General features: G+C 44.2%; 1 protein-coding gene across 11 annotated transcripts in view; it reads left to right on the plus strand.

Moving 5' to 3' along the window:
- Window positions 1-24552, plus strand: part of CBFA2T3 (CBFA2/RUNX1 partner transcriptional co-repressor 3) — a 115768-nt gene that overhangs the window by 72001 nt on the left and 19215 nt on the right. For 6 of the 11 annotated variants that reach the window (XM_031950131.1, XM_031950128.1, XM_031950126.1 and 3 more), the window contains 5 exons: window positions 1528-1674; window positions 10121-10198; window positions 10955-11068; window positions 17945-18186; window positions 20391-20480. In XM_031950131.1, coding sequence (XP_031805991.1) covers window positions 1554-1674; window positions 10121-10198; window positions 10955-11068; window positions 17945-18186; window positions 20391-20480 — 645 coding nt within the window. In that variant the 5' untranslated portion in view covers window positions 1528-1553. Of the gene's footprint in view, window positions 1-1524; window positions 1675-10120; window positions 10199-10954; window positions 11069-17944; window positions 18187-20390; window positions 20481-24552 lie in introns of all 11 variants that reach the window. The other 5 variants (XM_031950129.1, XM_031950135.1, XM_031950133.1 and 2 more) reach the window with 5 other exon arrangements.

A 24552-nucleotide genomic window follows, 5' to 3' on the forward strand; every position in this document is an offset into this window, starting at 1 on the left:
TATTAAATATGTATATACATTTAATATATGTATACATGAAGTTAAATATTATACATATATTTAGTGTGCATGTATTTGTATATGGGGGGTATTCTGTGCACATATACATGTGTGCAAGTATTTATATTTCTATAGAGCTCTGTGTATGTATTATGTGCATTGTGTGTATATGTCTGCATTCATGTATACACATACACCCCATGGTATTATATCAAATGGGGTCACAAAGGGGCGGATACAACTCAACAACTACAACTTTGGTCTTAAAGAGTTGCTGGGGGCAGAGATGTGAGCCCCCAGCCCACATGAGACCAATAATACTCTGAACAGCAGCCTGATGTAATTGGAAAATATTTAGCAAAATACATAATAATCCAAAAAATAAAGATACTCCTAATATGTGGATTTCTAAGTCAGTCCATAGCTCTTTATGTTTCACTTAGTAGCCCCTATTTCCACTTGAGTTTGCCTATTGGGGGGGGGAGAGCATGGAAAGGTTAAAGGATTTTCTTAGGGTCATAGAGCCCTCAGAGACTGGGTTCCATCTCTCCTCTCTCTCTCAGATAAGATGTGGGTTATTCTTTTTTTTTCCCTAATTACATATAAAAAGCAACATTTTTTATTATACATGTACATCCATTTTTACATATTTGCAAATTTTTACATGTTTACATAATATTTACATATTTTGATTCATATTTGGAGAAAAATCAGAACAAAAGGCAAAAACTGAAGTGGGTTATTCTTAAGTACCTTATAGTTGTGAGGAAAGTGGACTTTAAAGTGTGAGAAGTGAGTGAGTCATGACTTTTATTTCTCAGAAGAGTTGAAGGAATTTTCTGTGTCCCATCCTCAGACATCAGAACTAGAAGGGACCTTAGTTGGCACCCAATCCAGCCCCTTCCTGAGAACAAACTCGAGTCTCTAGGTTCTGTGCCAGTTTTCTCCGGGCCCCCACACCACCAAGGAATAACACTGAGCCTCCTTGGGCTCCATCCCCTCCTCAGCCCCATGGTCCCCGTCAGCCCCCTCAGACTCCCTCCCCCTGGAGCTTGCTCAGCTGTCCAAGAAAGTCGATCTCGAGAAGGGAGAAGCAGCAGGGAAGGAGTTAATGCCAGAACCCCCAGTGGCTGCTGCCTCTCCGGTCATTAAGAAAAATGGGAGGCTCTAATCCCCGAGCTGTCACCTGGAGCCCCGGCCCAGCAGTAGCCCGGGCATCCCCTGTGAGAGCACCTGGTGCTTGTCTTGGGTGTTGCATGGGCACACTTAATTAAGATGATGGGCGGGAAGAGTTCTTTCATTAAGAGCCGGGGCAGGCTGTGGATTTGCTAGAGGCAACTCTGCCCAGGTGGCCACAGTGTGGAGGCTGCACTAGGAATCTGCCACCTGAATGCTCACCCCGGGATGACTTCTGGCTGACACCTGGGGAGGGGGCGGAGACCAGGGCGATTGGGGCTCTCCACACTCACCCACTGCTCTCCCCCTCTCTCTCTCCCCCCCTTCCCCTCTCCGGCTGTTCCCCAGCAGATAGTACGGAGCAGAAGGCAGCGACGATGCCCGACTCACCAGCTGAGGTGAAGACGCAGTCCAGGTCGACCCCCCCCAGCATGCCTCCCCCACCTCCGGCCGTCACCCAGGGAGCCACCCGCCACCCTTCCTTCACACCAAACACAAGTAAGTAGCCACCTGCATTAACCCACCCTGGGTGGGGGGGGGGGGTTCAGGGTGGGAGCCACCATGATGGCGAAGCACATGCAACGTGGGGGAAGTGTCAGCTGGCGAGAAACTTTACAGATGAGGCATCCGGGGCCCAAAAAGAGGAAGCTATTTGCTAAAAGACACACAGCTAGTTAGTGAGGGAGCTGGGAGAAGATAAAATTCTCTCAGTCTGAACTATTTCCGCTGGGTAAAGCCATTCTTCCTGATGGGAACTGTCACGTTATGGGAATTCCATTTCTTCCCCTCTGAAATGAGGCAATTAGAACTGCCTGAGGTCCTGTGAGTGTCCTGGACAAGGGAACGTGCTGCGGACGGGTTGTTTTTAATCTCATCTTGTTCAGAACCATGACTCTGGCCACCTCCATAACATGTGACCATGGAGAACTTCTCCCCCTTTCCAGTTCTCTGTTATCTCCTCCTCTTAGAAGAGATGTTCCTTAAGAGCCAAGACCAGCCAAATGGCTTATATTTGTATCCCCAGTACTTAGCACAGTGCCTGGCACAAAGGATGCACTTAATAGATGTTCTCTCAATCTTGAATAGAAAAAAGGGTAATTTCAAGGTGAAGGATATTAGAGGGGCATATTACCCCTGGCCTTTTAAGGCTGTAGAAAATCATTCAGCCTGGGAGTCCCAAAGAGACCACTAAAAAATAAAGCCCTACTAAGTGTTTAGTCAGTCTTCACTTATATGCAACCTTCTTTGGGAGTCCCAAGAGACCACTAAAAATAATGCCCTACTAAGTGCTTGGTCCGTCTTCACCTAAATGTAACTTTCAGTCTAAGACCCCCAAAGGAGCTGCCAAAAATAATGCCTTCCTGAGTGCTTGGTCAGCCTTCACTTAAATGTAGCCTTCAGTCTGGGATCCCCAAAGGGGTGGCCAAAAATAATGCCCTATGGAGTGCTTGGTCATTCTTCTTGGATCTTTATACCGCATAACCTAGGGCCTCAGGCAGGACCTTGGTTATGTCAGAGCACTATGCTCGGAAGGAGATCTGTTCTCACACCCATTTTTAAAAAAAGGTTTCACTTCTTTACATCCCCCAATCATTTCCTGATATATACCTCCCTACCACTGAAAATTGCCTTATAATGGATGAAAATGCTGAAACAAGATTAATTTGCATCTGATCCCTGTTTCTGGTGGGATACATGACTTTCCAGACTGTTGGCTGCCCACATCAGCAGAAAGGAGAGAAGGGTATTTCTTCATCTGTTCTCCTAGGTTAAGATGAGTTGTTTCAGTTGATCAAAAGTCAGGGTTCTTTCCCTTCATGTCATTGATCATGTTGCTATAATGGTGGTTCTTAATTCACTCTGTCAGCCCTTCCCAGACTTCTCTGAATTCTTCCTATTCATTGTTCCTTATAACGATAATATTCTATCACATTCTATCAGCAGTTTATTTAGTTCTTCCCATATCACTTAATTCTACTGTGGTATTTCCCATTTGTGTTTTTTTTTCACTCCCCAGAAATCAATGCTATTAATATTGGGGTACAATTCTGTTTTTGACTTCCCTGGGACACATACCCAGTAATCTTATTCCCATTCAAATGAATAAGCAGATCTCCCAGAAGCATCTCTGTTTTCCATATCCTTATCTAAATTCTAAGTATCAAAATCATTCTTTGAGGGTTTCTGGGGAAAGGATTATATTTGACCTTTGTAGCAAAAATGACCTTTTTACCATGAAGAATGGGGTAGAATGAAGTAATTAATAGTGATGTTATTGGGAGGATGACTCTCCTAACAACTTTGTGGAAAGGATGACGGCTATGGAATATCTTTCTGAAAAGACTTCTTCACCCTCCTCAGCAGAGATCGGCAACTGCTTTGTGGATTAGCAAAGTGACCCACAGTTGGGGATTGGAATCCCCACTTACCTAGGTAATGTAGAAGACAGAGTGCCGAATTGGGAGTCAGGAAGATCTGGGTTTCAATCCTTTTTCAGCCTTGGTTTCCTCTTCTGTAAAAAAAAATAATTCCTCTTCTACCTTCTGTAAAAGATATAATAATACCTATCTTCCAGAGTTTTTCCAGGAGGATCGAATGAGCTCCTAGACTGATGTCAAGTGCTTTGCAAGCTTTAAAACACAAAACTAATATTCATTATTATCATCTGGTTCGGTATTTAATAAATGCCTTGCCTGACACTGTTGTGTCCATTTTACAGAGGAGAAAAAATTAAGGCAAGAGACCTTGGCAATCACCCCATTTTTCCCCATAGAGAAGACGGGATCAAAATTTTCACCCTCATCTTTGGTCTATGAATCTCCTTCCATTGCTGGCTTATGAAGTCCCTTGCATCTCTAAATCTTTAGATCGTTGGTTAATTCTGATCTCACCAAATTTAGGAGCCTCCCCCGTCCAGGGACCCCTTTGTATAGTCCTGAAGGAACAGGATGCTAAAGTCTCTAGAAAGGGTCTTTGGAGACCATCTGTGGCCTCTCATTTTATAGATTCAGATTGAATAAGTGACTTGTTAAGGTTACACACAGTTACCTCAGTGGAGGCCCGAGGTCCCTTCCATTCCCAAGATTCTGGAGTGCCTTGGCAGATGTCTGCACCTCAAACTCCAGAAGGGATTGATGGATGGAGTTAGCATCCCCCTCCTTCTCCTCCCCAACCCCACTCCCCCCAGGCTCCCGGCCACTGGGTTAGAGGCATCAAGATTTAAAGAGATAATTGAAGGAGAACTTTATTGAATGGGTTTCACCGACAAACATTTTAATCAATACAGGAAGGCAGCCCGAATAAGCAATTAGGCTACTTGGGGCAGCTCTGGTACAGCCTGAGCCAGCCCAGCTGGTAGAGGAGGCAGCTTGGCAGGAGATCATGGGCCCAAGGTGCTCTGGGATGAGCTGAGCCTTCTGCTTTTCAGACTCCTTTTTTAGATCCGAGGTACTCCTGAGAGTCATGTGCCCCCACATTGCTAAGCCCTCTGCCTTATCCTCCTTTCTCTCCCCTGTTGTCTGGGAAAGGGAGTTTCTGCAGAATTGCTTAGATTTTAAATATCCCTGTGGAGTTTCCCAGGTCTCCTAGCAGGTTAAGAGCTGGAAAGCACCTTACAAAGGACTTAAAATACACAGTGTCAGGGGGACCTTAGGTGATTGACTATTCAATCTGAAATCGAGAGGCTGGTTAGAAGGGTGAAGGCACTAGGCCTAGAGCTGGAAAACCAAACCTCGTCCCTTGCTCCTGGTTTGTGTCCATGACCAGGCTACTTTCTGAGCCTGAGCTTCTTGTCTTTTGTGAAAGTTGGCTAACCAGTGGCCCTTGTCAACTCCGCCAAGGCTGGCGTAAGGAAGGCCCTTGCTGCCCTCAATATAGATTACCTTTTCATTTTAGATGAGGAAACTTAGTCCTAGAGAGTGGAAGCAAGTTTACTGGACATGGCAAATGGCAGAGCCAGATTAGCAGCATCAGTTCATTTATTCAGCTCCTACTGTGGGGGATGCAATGCTCTAATAAGGGGCACAACACCTTCCCAGAGCCTGTTCCCAGGGAGCCTCCAGTCTAAGAAGGAACAGGAGGGATGCTAATTATTTTTTTACACACTAGAAACCACTTTTCCCGATTCTCCATCCAATAGTCGTTGCTACCACAATTGCACTGGGTGCTTCAGGAGAGGAAAGCGCAGGACAACTCACGCCACTCTGCCTGGGATAGCCAAGGAGCCCTGCTCTGGCCCTGGGTGCTCCTGAAAGCTCTCCCCCTTTCCTCTGTAATACAACAGTAACTTTTTTGGTAGCAGTGGAAAAATTAGCCTAAATGTTCAAGATCAAACACAACTTCTCTTTGCTTATTAAATTCAAGGAGAAGCATCAGGGCATGGGGAGGGGGATAATACTTTGACAGTTACATGCATTCATTCATTGAGATTATTCAAATGAGAATGAAAGGGGAATAAACATTCATTGAGCACCTACTATATGCACAACACTGTGCTAAGTACTTGACTGATATCATTTCATTTGATCCTCATAATAACCCTAGAAGTTAGGTGGTATTGTTTTACAGATAAGGAAACTGAGGCAAACAGTGATCTGTCCAGGGTTACACAAATAGTAAATGTTTGAGGCCGTATTTGAATTTAGAGCCATAGTACCACCCAGATGCCTCTGTATTAGCAGAAGTGCCACCTGGGTGCAATTATCCAGGTTCTTTTAAGGTCTTTAAATGGCAGCTGAATGAACACTCCGAAAGGATGCTTGGAGCAGGGTTTGGAAGGCAGATCCTTGGGCTCTTCTTATTCTGAGCATCAATCATAAAATCAGATAATTCATAGCTAGAAGGGTAAGTCCAGGGGAACTTAGCTGAGGGACTTAGTTTTGTTTTTTGTTTTTTGTTTTTTTTTGAAAACTACATTTCAATCTAATAGGTTTCCTCTGTAATTCTATGGATTTTATGTTATGCATTCAAAATTGTGATTTTTTTTTTGCTGAGGCAATTGGGGTTAAGTGACTTACCCAGGGTCACACAGCTAGGACATGTTAAGTTTGTGAGGTCTAATTTGATTTCAGGTCCTCCTGACTTAGGGGCTGGTGCTCTATCTACTGCATCACCGCCCTGCCGCTAAAATTGTGATTCTAAGACAGGGGCCAGAGGCTTTACCAGCTTCCCAAAAGGGTACATAATGTACAAAGGATTAAGAACTCCTGATAAAGTCTGCCCCCTCATTTCATACATCAAGAAGCTGAGGCCCAGAGAGGGAAAAAAAATCTGCCCTAGCAAGTGAGTGTCATTTCCAGGCTTTGAACCCAGATGACCTGCCTCCAAAACCAATAGTGGTTTAGCCCTCCCATCACACTGTGAGTCCCTGCTTCCAAAGAGTATTGTGGGGGTCTTTTCCCCTTTCCCTTCTCTCCTCCCCCTGCCTGGCCAGTGGTCTAAGTTAGTGCAAATGTTAGTTTGGAAGCCAGATGTTCCCTAATTAGGAATTGAGTTCTGATAAGCTGTGATCTGATGGGTTTTACATTTAATCCAAGCTTTGGAACAGATGTGATGGCTCTGTGTGTGTGTGTGTGTGTGTGTGTGTGTGTGTACACACGTCCCTGGGTCCATGCCCCTCTTCCCCTCCCCCCATCTCTCTCTGAACATTTCCTATCCCGAATTCCCTTCACTCAGCCCCCTATTTTTTCTGTGCCCAATTTACTGGAGCCAGGACACTGTGTTTAAAGTGCGTAGGGGAAAGGGAAGCTAGACAGGTGGTCTTTTTATAAATGGCTATTTTTCTCTCTTTTATGGTAAACGTTGAAAATCTGCCGCTTCCACTCCAGCCACAGACTGCCTTGGATCTGGCCAGAGATTTGTTCTCTAAATCATTTAATACCCTAAAAGCCCAGTGGTTAACCACTTCAGGCGCCTGGATGCCCAGAAGGCTGAAAACAGCTCAGGGATGGATTATTGGGGGGAGCAGTTTCCGAGAGTAGCAGGTGCTCCCCAAGTTGCTCACCCCACCCCAAAACTAGAATTCAGCAGTTTCATTCAGTAAATTTGGATTAAGCTCAGAGGATGCTCAGGGCACCGTTGATCCAAAGATTTTGACGTTGTGTGAATCCTGCCCTCAACAAGCTTACGTTCTAAGCTCAATGTGCACAGTTATGTAGAAAGTGATGGGATCGAAGAAGAAATCCAAAGTAGGAGATGATACTTTCTAATGGAGGCTCTAGAAAGGTCTTTGCCAACAGGGTGCCCATGAGCAGAGCCTTGGAGGAGGAGAATTCTGGAGGTCAGGGTTGAGGGAGGACTGGGGGCAGGCGGACAGGAACCTGCATCCCAAGATCAGAAAATAGCTTTTAAGGCGTTTGCACTAGACTATACGATATGTGAGTAGTAGTCACAAAAGAAAGGTAGGAAAATAGATGAGTGAGTTTTAAATGTCAAAACTGACAGTTGTAAGGGTAATAAGAAACCACTGAAGATTTCTGAGAAGAAGCATGATCCAGTGAGGGCAGTTATGTGGTTCAATAGATAGAGCCCTGGACTTGCAGCCAGAAAGATCTGAGTTCAAATTTAACCTCAGATGCTTGCTAGCTATGTGATCTTGGGCAAGTCACTTGACCTCTATTTGCCTTAATTTTTCTTCTACAAAATGGGGACATTTTGGAGAAGGAGACAGCCAATCGCTCCAGGATCTTTGCCATGAAAACATCAAATGGAGTCAGGAAGAGTCAGACATGAGTGAAAACCAATTGAACAATAGTGTTGTAGGAAGCTGTTATTGTAGTTCAGAAGTAGCAGCCGTGTAGACCAAAGGAGAGGATGAAAGAAATACGGTGGCAGCAGAATTGATGTCAGCTATTGGAGAATAGAGTGAAGTTGGAAAAAAGGAAGTTTGGGGGAATAGAGAAGAGTCTTTTGGGACAAGATTGAGTTTGAAGGAGGTGTGAAATGGTGCAGTGAAGCTGTCCAGTGAGAAGTTGAAATTCAAATGAAATTCAAAGACAAAGTCTCAGGTTCAGTCTATAGGCAGGGGCTGTTATTATATCCATTTAATACATAGTAAATGTCTAAGAGCAGATTAGAATTCAGTCTTATGGGCAGCTAGGTGGCTCAGTGGATAGAGCACCAGCCCTAAAGTCAGGAGGACCTAAATTCAAATCTGACCTCAGACACTTAACACTTCCTGGCTGTGTGACCCTGGGCAAGTCACTTAACCCTAATTACCTCAGCAAAAAAAAAAAAAAAAAAAAAAAAAAAAAAGGAATTCAGTCCTAAAGCTCTATCCATAGCACCACCTACATGACTTCTCTGTTAGTTAAGTGTCAACTGGGTGCAGTTATCCAAGTTCTTTTAAGGTCTTTAAGTGAAGGTTTAATGAATTATTGTGCTTATGGGTATTAGTTCTATGGATGTAGATCAGATCTGTCAGTGTGAAAGGATTAGGAGAAAAGAGAAGAGTGGGAGACACCCATATTTCTGAGACAAGAATGGAACGATGAAAGAAGGCTGAGAAGGATCCATCAAAAAGCACCAGTCATGGAAACCCGGGGCTGAAAGGGTATCCAGGAAGAGAGGTTCGTCATTGGTAAGGTCGAGGCTGAGGACTATGAGATTTAGTAATGAGAAAGTCATTGATGACCTTTGAGAGAGCAGTTCCAGAGCAGAGGGTTCAGAACTACAAGAGGTAGAGGAAGGACTGTGTGATGAAGGCAGTGTGGTCCACAATAGTATCTTTAAGTTACAGTGTGATAGGTAACTTTGGGAAGGGCAAGGAGTGATGGAGGCCAGAGGGAAAAGGCAGGGTCAAGAGGAACTGGGGGACTGAGTAAATAGGCTGGGTATAGAAGAAATGAGGATAGTCCAGAAAGGAGAAAGAACTGCTCTTCTTGCCATCTCTTGGTCCTCAATCAATCCTTCAAACATTCATTAAGTGACTACTGTGTACCTAGCAAGAACCAGTGTGGTGGATTGAGAGCAAACCTGGAAACCAGAGAAACCAAGGTTCAGAGCTCTAACAAATAACGAGTTATGTGGTCTCAGAAAAGTTGTCCTAGGTATCTCTTTAAATTTAAATGATCATTTTACTTTATTTTAAATTTATGGTTCAATGAACAATAGTCTATCTTCTCTCCCCTCCCCCCAATTGAAAAGAAAAAAAGAAACCCTTGTGATAAACATGTAGTCAAACAAAACAAATGCCCACATCATCCGTGGCCAAAAATGGTTTTCTGAGGCAGTGTGCTACAGAAAAGGTGCCTCCTCTATTGGCAGAGAGATTTTCCCCACCTGGGAGTTCCCCGTGCCAGTGAAATCACAGCTGTGCCCCCCTGGCAGACTCTGTGCCCCCCTGGCAGGCACTGTGCTGGGCATTATACCAGGAGCTACCTTCCTCCTTTGGCCTCTTTACGGCTCATAATCAATGTTTTCTAAAATTCTCTCTGACACATCCATTCCTGAATGCATCCAAAGCAGCATGACTTTCCTCCCATGCTTTCTTGAGTTTGCAGCCTCTACTTTCCTGACCCAGAATTGGACTCAATTCCTGGGAGACAGTTTTTAAAAGTTAACCTAGCTTTAAGAGAAGTGCCTGTGAAGCAGGTAATACAGGGGACTCCCTAGAGGGAAAATTAAAAAAAAAATTTTAGTTTTCATAGAGCATTTCAAAGATCCACCTCCTTCTTCTTCCGTTCTGCCCAGGGCCTTGTGCCTCTAGTAAAAACCCAGATCCAGGAGACAGCAGCAGGTACAATTCCCACCCTTGCTGACAAAGACCCCTATGATTCTCCTCCATATTCCCAAAATGCTGTCCAGGGAAGGGGCAGGGGAGGGCAGGGAAGTGTCGGCTCTGTCCCCATCAGGCACAGTAAGCCCCCATCCCACCCCACAACCTGCCTCTCCCAACCTTTCCTGACAGCATATTTTTTTGTTTTCTTTTTTTTAATTTTGCTTACAGATCGAGAAGATGGGCCTCCCACGTTTCTGCCCCCTGGCCGCTTTCATGGCTGCTTGAAGTGGTCTATGGTCTGTCTTTGTAAGTAAAATAATCAAAATTAATCCCAAGGAGAAGGGACTGAGGGAGACCCAAGTGAGACATACCTTTGAGACATCCCTACCAAACAAGAGCAAGAGGAAGAATCCCTCTGATCTACCCCACTCCCATTCCTTCATCCCCATCCCAGAGCACCTTCCAAGAGCCCTAGGGAGTGGTCTGAATGGGCCATCCATACAGAGCTAAATTCTGCTCCTTGGCCCTTCAGGAACTAGCAGGGTTCAGAACAGTAGGACATGGCAAGGTCACTGACAGTGGGAATAAGGGGGAAGGGTAGTTATTCTCTCGGTCCCCTTTGGTTTCTTCTTTTTGTTGGTCTTTTTGGTCTCTGTGGCAGAGAGGGAAGGGATGTTTGTGAACAAGTGGGGCCAGATTCTCCTCCCTCAGAACTCCTTAAAAACGCTCTTGTCTCCTTAGCCGGAGAGGAACGTTCTCCTGCTACGTTAGGAGGCTGCAGGGTGGATGGCAAGGGTCACTAGAAACCTTCAGCTTAGCGAGCTAACTCACCAGGCACCTTGTGGGGTTTCCCTGTTTCCAAGCTGCCCCTCTGAGATTGGACTCCAGGCACGGGTGGTATTGGGATAGTCACCAGGATGCAAGCTTGTGTTCACCGACTTTCAGCCAGGGGACATGTGTGGAGTTTAACTTAGTAACACACCTGTCACTGGAATAAAAGCAGTTGTGGCTATGTGGTTATTTTCGGCGTCTCTTTAGCAAGTTGCTGATATTACCCCGCAGCTAGAGCGAGCGAGAGAGCGAGCGAGAGAGCGAGTGCGAGCGGGAGCGAACCTGAGCAGGCACGGGAGAGGCAGGGCTGCTGGCTTCCAGGACGACCCAAACACGGCGGGCAAGGTTAGTAAGCGAGCAGAAGGGAGAGAGAGCCCAAGGTAGCGCCGGTCCCCTTGGACCACCCGGAGGACAGCTCCCAAGGAGCCAAGGAATGGGAGGGAGCCTTCCGGGAGGGCACAGACCAGTCTGGACATAGTGGCGGCCGCCCTTCTCAGAATTAGCATCTGAGCAAAGCAGTGGGAACTCCGTTCCTCTCTGGTGATGTCTCCCTTGGCGAAGGATGAGTATATCTTAGCTGAGTCTTCACAGTTGCTAGTCTTGCCTTTGGATGTGTACGTGTATCTCTGTGTGTGTCCGTGCGCACACACACGTATATATGTCTCTATTTCTTGTGGTTATAGACTGGAGAGAGATAGAGGGAGAGATCATTAGTTTATCAGTAAAGGTTCTTCTGAGTCTATTTAAAAACTACTCTGGACAAAACTTTGGAGAGGGAAGTAAAGGAATGGAGCTGACCTGATGGGGATTTTCTTCTTTTCATTTTATGCAGCTAGAATTGGAATGAATCTCTTGATAAAATATAATCCCTCCTTAACTAGTCCCTCTAGATGAGTTAAGTGCTCCAAAGAGTCGCCATGTTGTTTGGGAGACCCGATTCACGACTGGGTCGAATGTCAGAATCAGAAAGGGTCTTCCACACTCAAAGAACATTTAATTGAGCTCTCCTTTTACAGAGAAGGGGACCAGGAGCCAGAAAAGGAAGAAAAGCTTGTCCAATATCCATGAAGAGTGGAGATTAGAATCTAGGTTCCAATCCCTGATTCTTTCTACTTCACCTGACATTCCTGCATCTTAGAATCATCTTAATCCCAAACTAAGGGTCGTCTAAATAGATAATATCTGGATCTAGATACTATCTAACCTAATTCCACTGCTTCTTCCAAACCACGTCATGAACAAATTACTTTTAATGTTTAAATACATTGTACCAATTCTATAGAAACAATGTCTGTTAGACTGTTCGGGGATCATTCAAGCTACACCTATCTGACTTTGGGACAAAACACCCCTGGAAAGCAAATAACAGAGAAAGGCAGCGGGGGAGTGTATAAAGCATCTGTCTCAAAATTAGGGAGACCTGAGTTCAAATTTCACATCTGACACCAACTGGCTATGTCAGCAAAGGCAAGTCACTCAATCTCTCCTTTGCCTTCCCTTCCTACTTCCTGTTTTTCCTGTTTGTAGCTTATTTGTGCATATTTGCTTCTTGTCTCCCCCACTGAAATGTGAGCATTTTGAGAGCAGGAACTGCCTTTTGCTTCTTTTTGTATCCCCAGTGCTTCGAACAGTGCCTAGCATAGAGTAGGTGCTTAATAAATGTTTATTGGATGATTCTCAATTAGACATTTTCAGTGAATATTTTTCCCAAGCAGCTCTCTAACTGAACAGGTGGAGATCTTCAGTGATAGGGAAATTTCTGACACATAAATCAAATCACAAGCTGTATCCAAAAAAGGTGGGGAGGGCATAGGGTCCAGTTAATTAAAACCATTAATGGGCCCTCATTCTACAGGGTTCTAAAATAGAAGTTTTTAATATGGGGTTCCAGAGGGTATAAAGATGGACTTCAACAAGGTTCACAAACTTGGAGAGGGAAAAAAAAATTATCCCTTTGTTTTCACTAACTTCCAACTGAAATTTAGCATTTCTTTCAATTATTTTTAAAAGCATTATTCTAAGGAGGCTGTGACACAAAAGGGGTTAAAAAAAAAAACAACCCTGTTCTAGAATAACCCTGATAATTAGTCCCACCCCTCCCCCTCCTGCCAGGAGGCATGGACAGTCCTGGCTGATGGTCAGTTGGCCCTAGGCTGGGGTTGCAGCTGACTGGCTGGACAGTTAACAGCTCAAGTCAAATCAGAGGATGATGCTAACCCATGTCAGGCCTGAAATTCAGAGCAGGGTATAGGCTGAGGGCTTCCTTCCATCCACCCCCGACACCATCTGGCAGATTGCAAGAGCCCCCGAATCTTCCCTTCATTAGATATGGAATCATGGAACTTGGAAATTGGCAAAAACCTTTGAGATCACCTTGTCTAACATTCTGAAATTGAGGAAACAGACCCAGAAATAGGAAAGTGATTTTTCCCATGTCACAAAGCTAGTAAATTGGGTCAAAAGATCCAATTGGGTCAAAAGACACCCAGTAAGTAATCTTTGAAATGGGTCCACCCAGAGAAGTGATCAAAAAGAGACCCAGAGATTGGTTGGAGCTGGAGGGATTCTGGTGGATTCACCGGTACCCCTGAAAGTAGGTTTGGCATCGTGTCAGCATCAGAGTGTCAAAAATAGATCCTCTGGCCCTCTGGGAAATATCATTTGAGGATTAATGGAGGGTGGGAAAGCAGCTGCCCCCAGGTTCAAACCCCCCTCCCATGGATACCTAATGGTCGGATGTCATTGAATAAGTCACTGTACATTACTGGATCTCATTTTCTTCATCTGTGAAATGCCGGTGCTGAATTTGATGATTCTAGGGTGCTGTGATCCCTAGTTAGAATTTGTTCCTGTTATGTGCCCAGGAGTTCATGTTCACAGGCACATTCATGCATTCCAATAACCCAACCTCATGCAATGATTTGCCCAGGATTCAATAGGATTTGACCTTGGGTCTTCCTCCCTCCAAGCCCACCTCTATCTACTACACATTTAGGTGCCTCAAGGAGTTGTATCATCTGAATGGCCAGATTGGGTGAGTTTAGGGCCCTTCCTCTTGTAATGAAGCTATTCCTACAGAGAGAGTCAGAGGATAGTTGAACCCAGATCAGAAAATGCAAGCACACAGCTCCCAAAAGCCAGGATTCTTGGGCCAAATGAATGATGCCGGTTTTATGCAACAAGAGAAGAAAGTTAGTTGTCTAACCTGAGATGGTAAATAAACCAACAGTATTTTAAGGAGAGGGGATGCCCAGGAATTAAGCAACCAGTAACCACTGGTTGGACTTGTCTGCCTATCCTTGGCAGATGTGGGCAAAACATGGCCCTTTGGAGGCCAACTATGGCATGCATTGGATTCATCAAAACCCAGAGAAAGGAAATGAAGTTAAGTCTCTGTTTCTTTATCAAAACTTACTACTCTTCAGTCAACTTTATTATTGAAAGAACCCTTACTTATTAGCTCCTTGGGTAAGCATAACTCTGCAGGTATATCAGAATGACATGCGGCTTTCTTTGGGAGCCAAAGACAATTTTCTTGAGATTGACTCTTTTCTCAATAGTAGTTTATTTTTTTCAAATACATGTAAAGATAGTTTTCTACATTCATTTTTGCAATTTGCATTCCAAATTTTTCTCCCTTCCTCCCTTCCTTATTTCTCCCCTCCCTGAGACAGCAAGGAATCTGATACTGGTTAAATATGTGCAATTCTTTTAAACATATTTCCATATTTCTCATGTTGTGCCAGAAAAATCAGACCAAAATGGAGAAAACCACAAGAAAGAATAGGCATGGAAACAAACAAAAAGGTGAAAATACCATCTTTCAATCCACATTTGGTCTCCATAGTTTTCTCTCTAGAGCAAAGATACTCTCCATCCCAAGTCTATTGAATTTTGATATTGACTTCTTTTTTTTAATCTTTTTTTAAAATTATTATTATAACTTTTTATTGACAGAACATATGCCTGGGTAATTTTTTTTACAACATTATCCCTTGCAATCACTTCTGTTCCGACTTTTCCCTTCCCTCCCTCCACCCCCTCCCCTAGATGGCAGACAATCTTATACATGTTAAATATGTTATAATATATCCTAGATACAATATATGTGTGCAGAACCGAACAGTTCTCTTGTTGCATAGGAAGAATTGGATTCGGAAGGTAAAAGTAACCTAGGAAGAAAAACAAAAATGCAAGTAGTCCACATTCATTTCCCAGTGTTCCTTCTCTGGGTGTAGCTGATTCTGTCCATCGTTGATCAATCGGAACTGAATTAGATCTTCTCTTTGATATTGACTTCTAAGAGGAAAAAGTATTCCCCTGAAAACAGTGTTGCAGGCATCCATTAACACACTGTCCAAGATCTGTGATTTCCCCATTGTTTGAAACTCAGCAGCTGAGCTTTCAAGAGGTGCTTGGGACTCAAGCACATTAAATGAGATGTTTATGGTCCCATAACTGATATATGTCAGAGGTCATATTTGAATCTGCATCTCCTTGACTTCAGGGCCACTCACTCTGGCCGCTACTATCTCATGCAGCCTTTGAGCCTGTAATCAAACATCTAGATATATTCTGAATATATTCCTTGTGTCCTGGAGATTGGATTGGACCAGCAGGTAGATGATTTCAGACTGCATCATCTTCTGGGTTGAGGCTGACTGGGGTTGAGGTAAGGGCTGGGTGGATGATGTGGATAGCTTTCAGCCACCTTGTACTGAGATAGGAACTGCTTATCCTCTGAAGGCCTTTCTCTTTCCAGAGTATTACCTCCTGGAGGCATCACTTCCCCAAAGAATGGTCTGGCCCTGACTTTCTCCATTGAGTTGTAGCTCCTGCTGATCCCTGTTCTCTCCATAGACATCTATGACTAGGACTTTGAGGTCCCAGCCATCTCTCCTCTGTTCTCTCTTATTCTCCATTGGTGATCCTTCCATTTTTGATTGTTGATTTGATCTAGTGTACCTGGTGGTTGCTGGGGCCCAGTGAATTGCCAGCCTGGGAACTCTGGGGCTAGTTGAGCGTGAGAAAGGCAGACATTGGTGATGGAATCATGTACCATTATAGACGAAAAGGCTTGAAAGAGTGGAGCGGCTATGTGGTGCTACCCCTCACCCCTAGGAAGGTGTTCTACTCCACAAGGATATATTAAGTACCTATAGTGTGCAGTATAGCATTGAAAGGTATTTTCTTAATTACAGAGCTTAAATAAACTAGTCAATTCCTCATGGAGTTTACTATTTGTCAAGAAAATCAGTTATTCTACAAGCATTTATGAAATGTCAGGAACTTTGTTAGGCACTAGCTGTGTAAAGACAAAAATGAGGATCCCTGTCCTTAAGAAGTTTGCATTCTGTCAGGAAAGAGCACATTAGAGAAGTACAAAATACAGTTCCATGTGAGGTCCAGGTGGGGAATGTTTGTGACCAGTCTAGGGGATCATGGAAGACTTTGTTGGGGAAGGAGCATTTGAATTGGGCTTGGAATGATGGGTAGGTGTTAAGGTTGGAAGGGAAGATGTGAGAGGTCTAAACAACAGTTCCTGTGATGGAGTAGGTGGGCTCTGGTCTGCTGGGATCAACCTGGATCCCTTGACACTCTAACCCAAGCTAACCATCCCAACCCAAGCCAATGATGAGTCCGGTGGATGTAAATAGAAAGTTCAGAGGAGTGGAATTTAACCCGTTAAGCCCGAGTATCTGAGTTCAAGTGCCAGAACCTCTGAGGAAGTAGCTCCTGGCAGGGAGATGAAGGGAAGGGAGTTACCTAGCAACATGAACTGAAAACTCCAGTTGGATCTTTCATTGGTACCCGACTAATTATATGGTCCCCACACCTAGAGAAGCCCCTCTTTTCCCTCCTGCATGTTTTATCATCCTCCATCTCATCATCCATTTGTCTAATGTTTTGCTAGTTAACAATGTGCTATGTATACAGGATCTCCCTTGATCAACATTGCAGACATTTATCGAGGACCTAAATATGTGCTTGACCCAGAAATAGATGAATCGTAAGCTTGCCAGGATCTGCAACAAAATGAAAGTGCACATAGCGTTCCTGCATAAGCAAAGCACTCCCCTCACCCTCCGAACACTTTCTCACTTATAGTTTCTTCTTCAGCAACTACACACTTTTAATGTCAGACTTCTATGAAGAATTATAGATATGCTCACAATAGCCCTGTGATTTTGAAAGTACAGTTATGATTATCCTCCCATTTCATAGAACGGGATATTGAGGTTCAGGAAAGCGTATTGCCCGGGGTCACATGGCTAGTAAGCATCAGAGTTGGGATTTAAATGGACAGCTCCTGACTTTGACTTTGAATGCAGTGTATTTCGAGACTTCTCTACAGGCTGCAAGTATGTAGTCCTCACTCCTGTGATCTTGGCTCAGATGCTTAAAAACTCCCTAAGAGTTCCCTAGCTTCAGTCAATGGATTTCAGAAAAAGGTTATGGAACATGGTAATGTTCTGCTGCCAGGGAAACCTAAAACTGCTTTGTAAACCTTAATATACTTAGTGAATGTAAAGTTTGGGTTACGAATTATAATTAATTATATTGATAACAATTGTCAATAATATCCATATTTCTAGGAATATTTGCAGGACAAAATAGGAATGTCCTTGTGTTTATTTTTGGGGTAGGCGTACCCTAATTTTTTATGTTGAAGTTTCTTTCTTTTCCCTGAAGCTTTATATTCATGTTTGGTGGCAGGGAAGGTGTTGACTATAACATCCTAGAGCTGGCCAGAAAACGCTTACCAAATGATTGTTCTCCCTTCCTTACTGGGAATCCTGGCAAACCACTGAGAAGAAGGTGTGGTGGAGAGAGGCATGGGACAGAAGCAAATGGCTGGATGATGTACCAGTTAAACCCTTTGTCCTAGAGGTCCTGGTCTTCTGGTAGAAGAGCCACAGACTGTGACGGTAGTCGTGGTGTGAGTTAAAGATAGATAGCCTAAGAACCATAAGTTATCCCATATCATAGGGAGCTTGGGTGCTTAGAGCAGAACAATCTCCAAATGATGGCGTTTAGAACTTCTGTTTTATAAGTAGGAACATAATAGATGCTCAATAAATGGATGCTGAAGTGATTTGAGTTCAGGAAAGTTGAATTTCCATCTTCATTTCCATGATGTCCCTACCTCCCTACTTCCACCCCCATCCCACCCCCAAAACCCAGCACCGATTGACTTCTCGGGCCCTTCTCTCTTTGCAGTGATGAATGGAAGTAGCCATTCCCCGACGGCGATCAATGGAGCCCCATCAACCCCCAACGGGTTCAGCAATGGCCCAGCCACCTCTTCTACAGCCTCACTGTCCAACCAGCAGCTCCCGCCAGCCTGCGGTGCACGACAGCTCAGCAAACTCAAACGCTTCCTTACCACCCTGCAGCAGTTTGGGAATGACATCTCCCCTGAGATTGGGGAACGGGTCCGCACCTTGGTGCTGGGGCTGGTGGTAAGTTCTGGCTCACAGTTCAGGGACAGGTGGCTTTTTTTCTGGTGGGGGAGATCCTAATCTCCTACCCCTAATCTCATACAGCTGTGCCAGGGCTGACTGGCATCAGGAGCGTGGGTACCAGCCAAGGCAAACTCCTTGCCTCATAACCCCAGGAGTTCTGAGAGCCCAGCCTATCCGCCCCTCCCCAACAGGATGGGGTGGCTCCTTGGTCCTCCCTGCACTTTGTGGTCCCTAGTTTCATTCCACCAAGGAGTCACTTCCACTTATTCACCTATTGCTGTGCTCCTGACCCTGCTAATTGAGAGCAACCATTCTCTCTTAAACTCCATTCAGAGTGACTCTCTGTCCTTCCCCTATTCAGGCCCTTTTTTCAATGTTAGAGAAGGCTCTGAGGAGGTCATTTAGCAAAGACATCCCAGAAAACTGAAACTATACTTTATTTCTGAAGTAGTCTCCCAAGGAAATTTCAGTGTCTGTCCAAAATTCTCTTCCTGATTCTAATGAAGATTCTCACCTAACAAATCTGTGCTTAGTAGGTCCACCACTGAATTTGGGCTCAGAGAATCTTGAATTCCAAATCCTCCTGAAACACTATCTTTGTGAATATTCAATTGCTCTGAACCTCAGTTTTCTCATGTATAAAATGGGAATGATGATAACCACTTCTGATATGGTTGTCTCAAATGAGATCATGTATGTGGCAAATACCTTGCTTTAAGACACTATATAAATGTGAGATGACGATGATGATGATTTCTCGTTTTTCCTTTGACAAAAATAGAGAATAATGCTCTGTTTTAGAATCCCTCATATTGTTGTATTTCTTCTTTTTGGGATAAATAATACCAACTACTTGATGCTTCATAGAACCAGAATCCCAAAACATTAGGGCTGGAAGGGAGCTCAGAAATTACCTAGTTCTCTCCACTCATGTTACCAATGAGGGAATGAGGTCCAGATGATGGGAATTGCTTTAGCCAACGTCACACAGGTAATGAATGGCCAAGACCTAACCTAGGTCATCTGACATGGAAATGCAGTGATCCCACTGCAATGATTTTCTAGCCCATCTCTCTTCTTTGCCTGACTCTGCTTCTCAGAACAGCCTAAATACCTAGTGTCTGGTCAATGAATCTATCTCCTTCTAACAAAGAATAAAATGAGCCCGAGAAGAGAGACTGATCTGGCATCTGTCTATGAATCTGTTTTCTTCTAACAAAGACTAAGGTGGGAGTGAGAAGGGAGACTTGTCTGTCATCTAGGGAAGGCACCCCAATGGTTTCAGAGAGCTTTGGAAAGAAATTGGAGAAGGAAAAGACTGTGGGGGACTGTGACCAAAGCCGTCATTAGCCACGTTGACCCATGAATAGAATGCTTCATATCTCTCTCTCTTGACCATTGGAGTCCCCATCCCTTACCTGTTAGCTTCGGAGCTGGTGGTAAGAGTAATGGTACCCATTAATGTGGAAAAAGCCAGAAGATTTCAAAGGAGAATATTGTAAAAAGCTTTAAATACCAAACTAGTGACTTCATACTTGATCCAAAAGGTAACAGGGTAACTCCCTGCTACTGCAGTTCATTGTGGGAAGTGGGGAGAGAATTTGGCAAAGTCAGGTCTGAACTTTAGGAAAATTCCTTTGACCATTGAGTAAAGGATGGATCGGTGTAAGAGGAAGACTTGAGGCAGGAGAACAATTAGAACATGCTTAAGAGTTCTAGGTCATGCTCTATTCTAATAAGTCATGGATGCTTCAAACCAGTTCTGACAGTAGATTCCTCTGGCAATGAGATCATGTGGTCAGACAACATAGGAGCAAGGAAGCTGCCATTTTGTTTTACCATTTATGGAAAACAATCAGTGGCTCACAACACCCAGCCTCATACCTGGCTCCTGGAGCTGAGTCGTAAGTTATTCTCAAAGTAGTGGAGCCAGCCCCAGAAGGAAGAGAAACAAGGAGAATTCTGGCCCCAGGAAACAATTTTGCAAAACCTTGCAAATTGCTTCTACAAGGTAGAAGGAAGAGAATGGAAAGTATCAAGAAAGGTAGCCTACAAAAGGTGTCACTCTCTGGGAAATAGGCAGCTCATCTCCTTCACAAGATGAAGGATGGGACCTGATCTCACAGGGTGACTAGAAAAAGCAAATGTGAAGTACCTTTGGTGGAATTGAATTTGTGTCCCTTTTCTCCTCTTTCCTCCAGAATTCAACCCTGACAATTGAGGAGTTCCATTCCAAACTCCAAGAAGCCACCAATTTTCCTCTGCGTCCATTTGTCATTCCCTTTCTGAAGGTAAAGACGCCTCTATTGACCCTTGTTTGAAGATTTCCTCTCCCACCTCAATTCTCTGCCTTTTTCCATATCTGTATGTATGTATATATTTACATATATATATATATATAACTGCATGTGTATATCATACATATATGAGCACAAGCATATACACATGTGTGTATTCATTGTGTATCTACTGTGTGTACATGTATGTTTTATTGATGCTTTTATCTTTTTTTATTTTTTGCTTCACTCTCACTTTCTAGGGATCCCATCATCCAACGTGCACACATTATATATTTCTCATTCCTAGAATCCACCACTTCTCTGTCAAGAGGAAAAACATGGTTCTTTGTCAGTTTTTTTCTGAAGTGGCAATTGGTCCCAAAGCTGATGCTTTTCAGTATCATTTGCTCTTCAGCAGCATAGAGATCACTGTGAAAATTAAACTAATCCATGAGTATTATTTAAGTGCTTAATATGTTAGTCCAGGAACAAAGTCTCAGACATGAGAGATGGATTGTTACACACGAGGAGCAGCCAAACCAGAATTGTTGGACCTAGAGTGTGTGGAAGGGAGGAACATTGTAAAATGGGAGTGTTAGGAAAGGATCAGGTTGTGAAAATCTTTGTTGCTGTTGCTCTCCTCCTCTTCCTCCTTCCTTCATTCTCATACAGGGCTAATGACATCCCAAAGCCTAATTAATTAATTCAAATTAGGGATTGTGGCAGATGATTGGACTGTGGAAAAAGCTAGATTTCAGAGGAGAATACTGTAAAAAGCTTTAAATTGCAAACCAGTGACCACACCTGATCCTAAATTTAACAGGGTAATTCCCTCATGCTGCAATTCCTTGTGGGGAGTGGAGACAGAATATGACAAGTTCTCTCCTAAACTTTAGGAAAAGTTCATTAAGCAAAGGATGAATTGGAGTAGGGGGAAGACTTGAGGAAGGAGATCAATTAGAACACACTAAAGTGTTCTAGATCATGCTCTATTCTAATAAGTTATAGCTAGTTCAGATCCGTTCCCACCAGTAAGACACACTGAAAACTTCTTTTAATGGGTTCAACCCAGTTTAGACCCAGTCACTACCATTGCCCTGAGTAGGATTGTCTAACATTCCCCTCTTTCTCCAGTGTATATTCCAGACTTTCTTCTCAGAAATCATGGAATCACTGGATATGGATCTGAAGGGGATTATAGAGAGTGTCTAAACCATCTCCCTCCTTTTACAGACAAAGAAACTGAGACTCAGAGAGAAGCATTTTCCCTTAGTATGACCCTGGGCAAATCACTGTGCCTCCTCAGTTTCCTCAGTTGGAAAAGGAGCACAAAAATAGATCCTGCCTTCCAAGGACTGTTGTGAGCATCAAATGAGATAATATTTGAGTTTTTTCTTTATTTTTTTCTCTTTTAAAAAAATGTTTTCTCAATTATATCTATCCAAAAACTTTAACATTTGTTTTTTAAAAAATTTTTGAGCTCCAAATCTTCTCTCTCTCTCTCTCTCTCTCTCTTCCCCATCCTTGAGAAGGCAAGCAATTTGACATAGATTATATATGTTCTGCCCACATGTAATGTTTATCAAGTTGCTTGTCTTTTCAATGAATTAATATTTGTAAAGCACTTAATACTGGACCCAGCATATAGTAGGCACTTAATAAATGCTGTTCCCTTCCCTTGGAGACACACAGATAAGGAATAGCAGAGAGCTCGGATCTGGCCCCATTCTTTTGCCATATATTTTTCCAACTTCTCTTGCTTTGGCCTGAGGGAGGATCCTGCCTCTTCCTCCATCAGGGTCCCCGTTGGGCTATACTAAAAATGTAAGGAGTTTTCAGAATTCTAAAGGCTACAACATTCCATCTGGCCTTCCAAATTTGCTTTGGCCCCACCCACGTTCAAATAGGACCTTCTAGGTGGTCTTAAGGAGACACTGATCGAAACTTGAGACATATAGGAGAGCTGTGCTCTGGGCCCAGACGCACTGTGGAACTTGTCCAGGGACCCATCCCAGAGCACCCCGTTATCCTTTCTTTGTTGTTGTATTCAGGGAAGCTCCTCACCCCCATTTTCCCCCTCAAAGGGCTCGTCTCCCCGGCTTGCTGTGGTTCTGTTTTGCACACGCGCTGGCTTCCTCCCTCCTTTTTTCTCCTTCCTGCACACACACCCACTCACTGCCTTGCTCACACTCACAAGCCGAAGGCAAAGCTGGAGCTGTTTGCAATAAAGTGAGGGTTTAGACCCATCTGGTAATCATTTGCAATTCATTAAAACCCTTCCCTTTTCTCTTTTTTCTTCTTTTAACTTAATGCTGAGTCTGCCTCCTCCCCATCTTTGGGGACACACAACGCGCTAGCATTTCTGTCAGATCAAATATTTACAGCAGATGTTCTGGGTCTGCCTTCAGCTGCCCTTGTTTATCAGAGGAATAGAGGAAGGGAAAACAATCTTTTGCATCTTTATTATTCTTTCTCTTTTTTTATGACCCCCTCTCCCCTCATCGGTCAGGGCTTCCCATGGCTTCCTGGCCCAACTCTCAGCAGGACCTCAGAAAATGCCCCAAATCCCCCTAGAAGGCCACTGCCATATTAGCTCCTCTTTGTATGGGAATCAAAGCATTCAGGCTGCTGAAGAGGCGAAAACCCAGGATGGGGTAGGGGAAGGGGCTTCGTGATCCTCACCCTGGTGCTTAACATGGCATCTGGCCCACAGTGGGTACTTTACAGCTGTCTGTTGACTTGATTTGACTAATGCAGACTCTGCTACTAAATATAATCTGAGGCAAGGTCCTTAATGTTTCCGAGCCTTGGTTTCCCCATCTGTAAAAACAGCACAGTATTGTCAGACTAGTTTTCTTGCCTTAGGCTTTCTTTCTTCCACACTAGTTGGGCTAACTTGCCTTTCCCGACTTGACCTTACCCAGAAAGCACCAGTTGCCCAGGGCTCTGACATGTGCCCAGGGAATGGGCAATAATGAGTCTCTTTCATCATATGTGGTTCTGTGGGGTCAAGCCGTGTTGGGCGAAGACAAAGCAAACAACAACAACAACCACAACATGCTTCTCAGAGCCTGTTTGCAAAGTTAATGCACGTTAGCTATTGGGGTCTGTCTGGGATCCTGGACCCTGTTGTTACCAGCTAAGTCTGCTCACATTCCCCCATATGGGGGATGATTTCATATGGACAAACCTCTGCCTTTCTGCTGCCAGCCTAGAACCCTTACTTCCAAGCACCAAGGCACTCCTTTTGGGTCTCGGCTCCCCCTGCTAGGGACAGGGTCTGAAGGGCAGACCCTCGGGCCTCCCTATACCCCTCTCCTCTTCCCATAGTGTGGTAAGTGTGGCATCCTGCCCCTGCCAGGAGAGAAGAGTTTTTCACTTCCCTGCCGAGGGGACCCTGAGGATCTCCAGGCAGACACGGTTGCCTTCTGACCTGCAGCCCAGTCCTGGCCTTCCCTTCCCCCTTGGTTCCCCTGGTTGCCCTGGTTTTAGGTTGCTTAGCCCATCCTTTTTCAGAAACGGCCTCATTAACACGTTGTTGAATAGAGTTGGCCTTCCTGGAGCCAGGGAAATCACTTTACACTATTCCCCTTGCTTCATGTTGGCACCCTGGTTCCAGCTGTTTCCAGCCAGGGATACAGATGCTTTCCATTATCCTAACTGCAACCAGCCGGCCCCAGTTTGTTTCCCATACTCTCTCTCTCTCTTTTAATTATTATTAGTATTATTCCTCCTCCTTTTTAGTGGCAGAGGGGAGGCTGGTTAAGAGAAAAGGAGATGGGGGAGAGGGACGGGAGGATGTTTGTAGCCTTCAAACCTACAGCACCACATTTCCTCAGCTCACACTCTTAACATGTTCAACAGATGGAGATTTGGCTGGCGTTCAGCTATCTAAATAGAAAAACAGGACAGGCAGGGAGAGCAGCTTGACAAAAATGCATTCTGCCGCTTCATCGTCTCTGGGCTGGATGCTGTGATGGGGAGGCGGGGAAGAGGAGAAGCTTTGGAAGTCCATGAGAAAGTTAAAGTCTGGTTGGGGGCTGGGGGAATTTTATTTATTTACAAATACTTAAAAACCACTGTC

Source organism: Sarcophilus harrisii, chromosome 2 (genome assembly GCF_902635505.1).
Source record: "Sarcophilus harrisii chromosome 2, mSarHar1.11, whole genome shotgun sequence".
Taxonomy (NCBI): domain Eukaryota; kingdom Metazoa; phylum Chordata; class Mammalia; order Dasyuromorphia; family Dasyuridae; genus Sarcophilus; species Sarcophilus harrisii.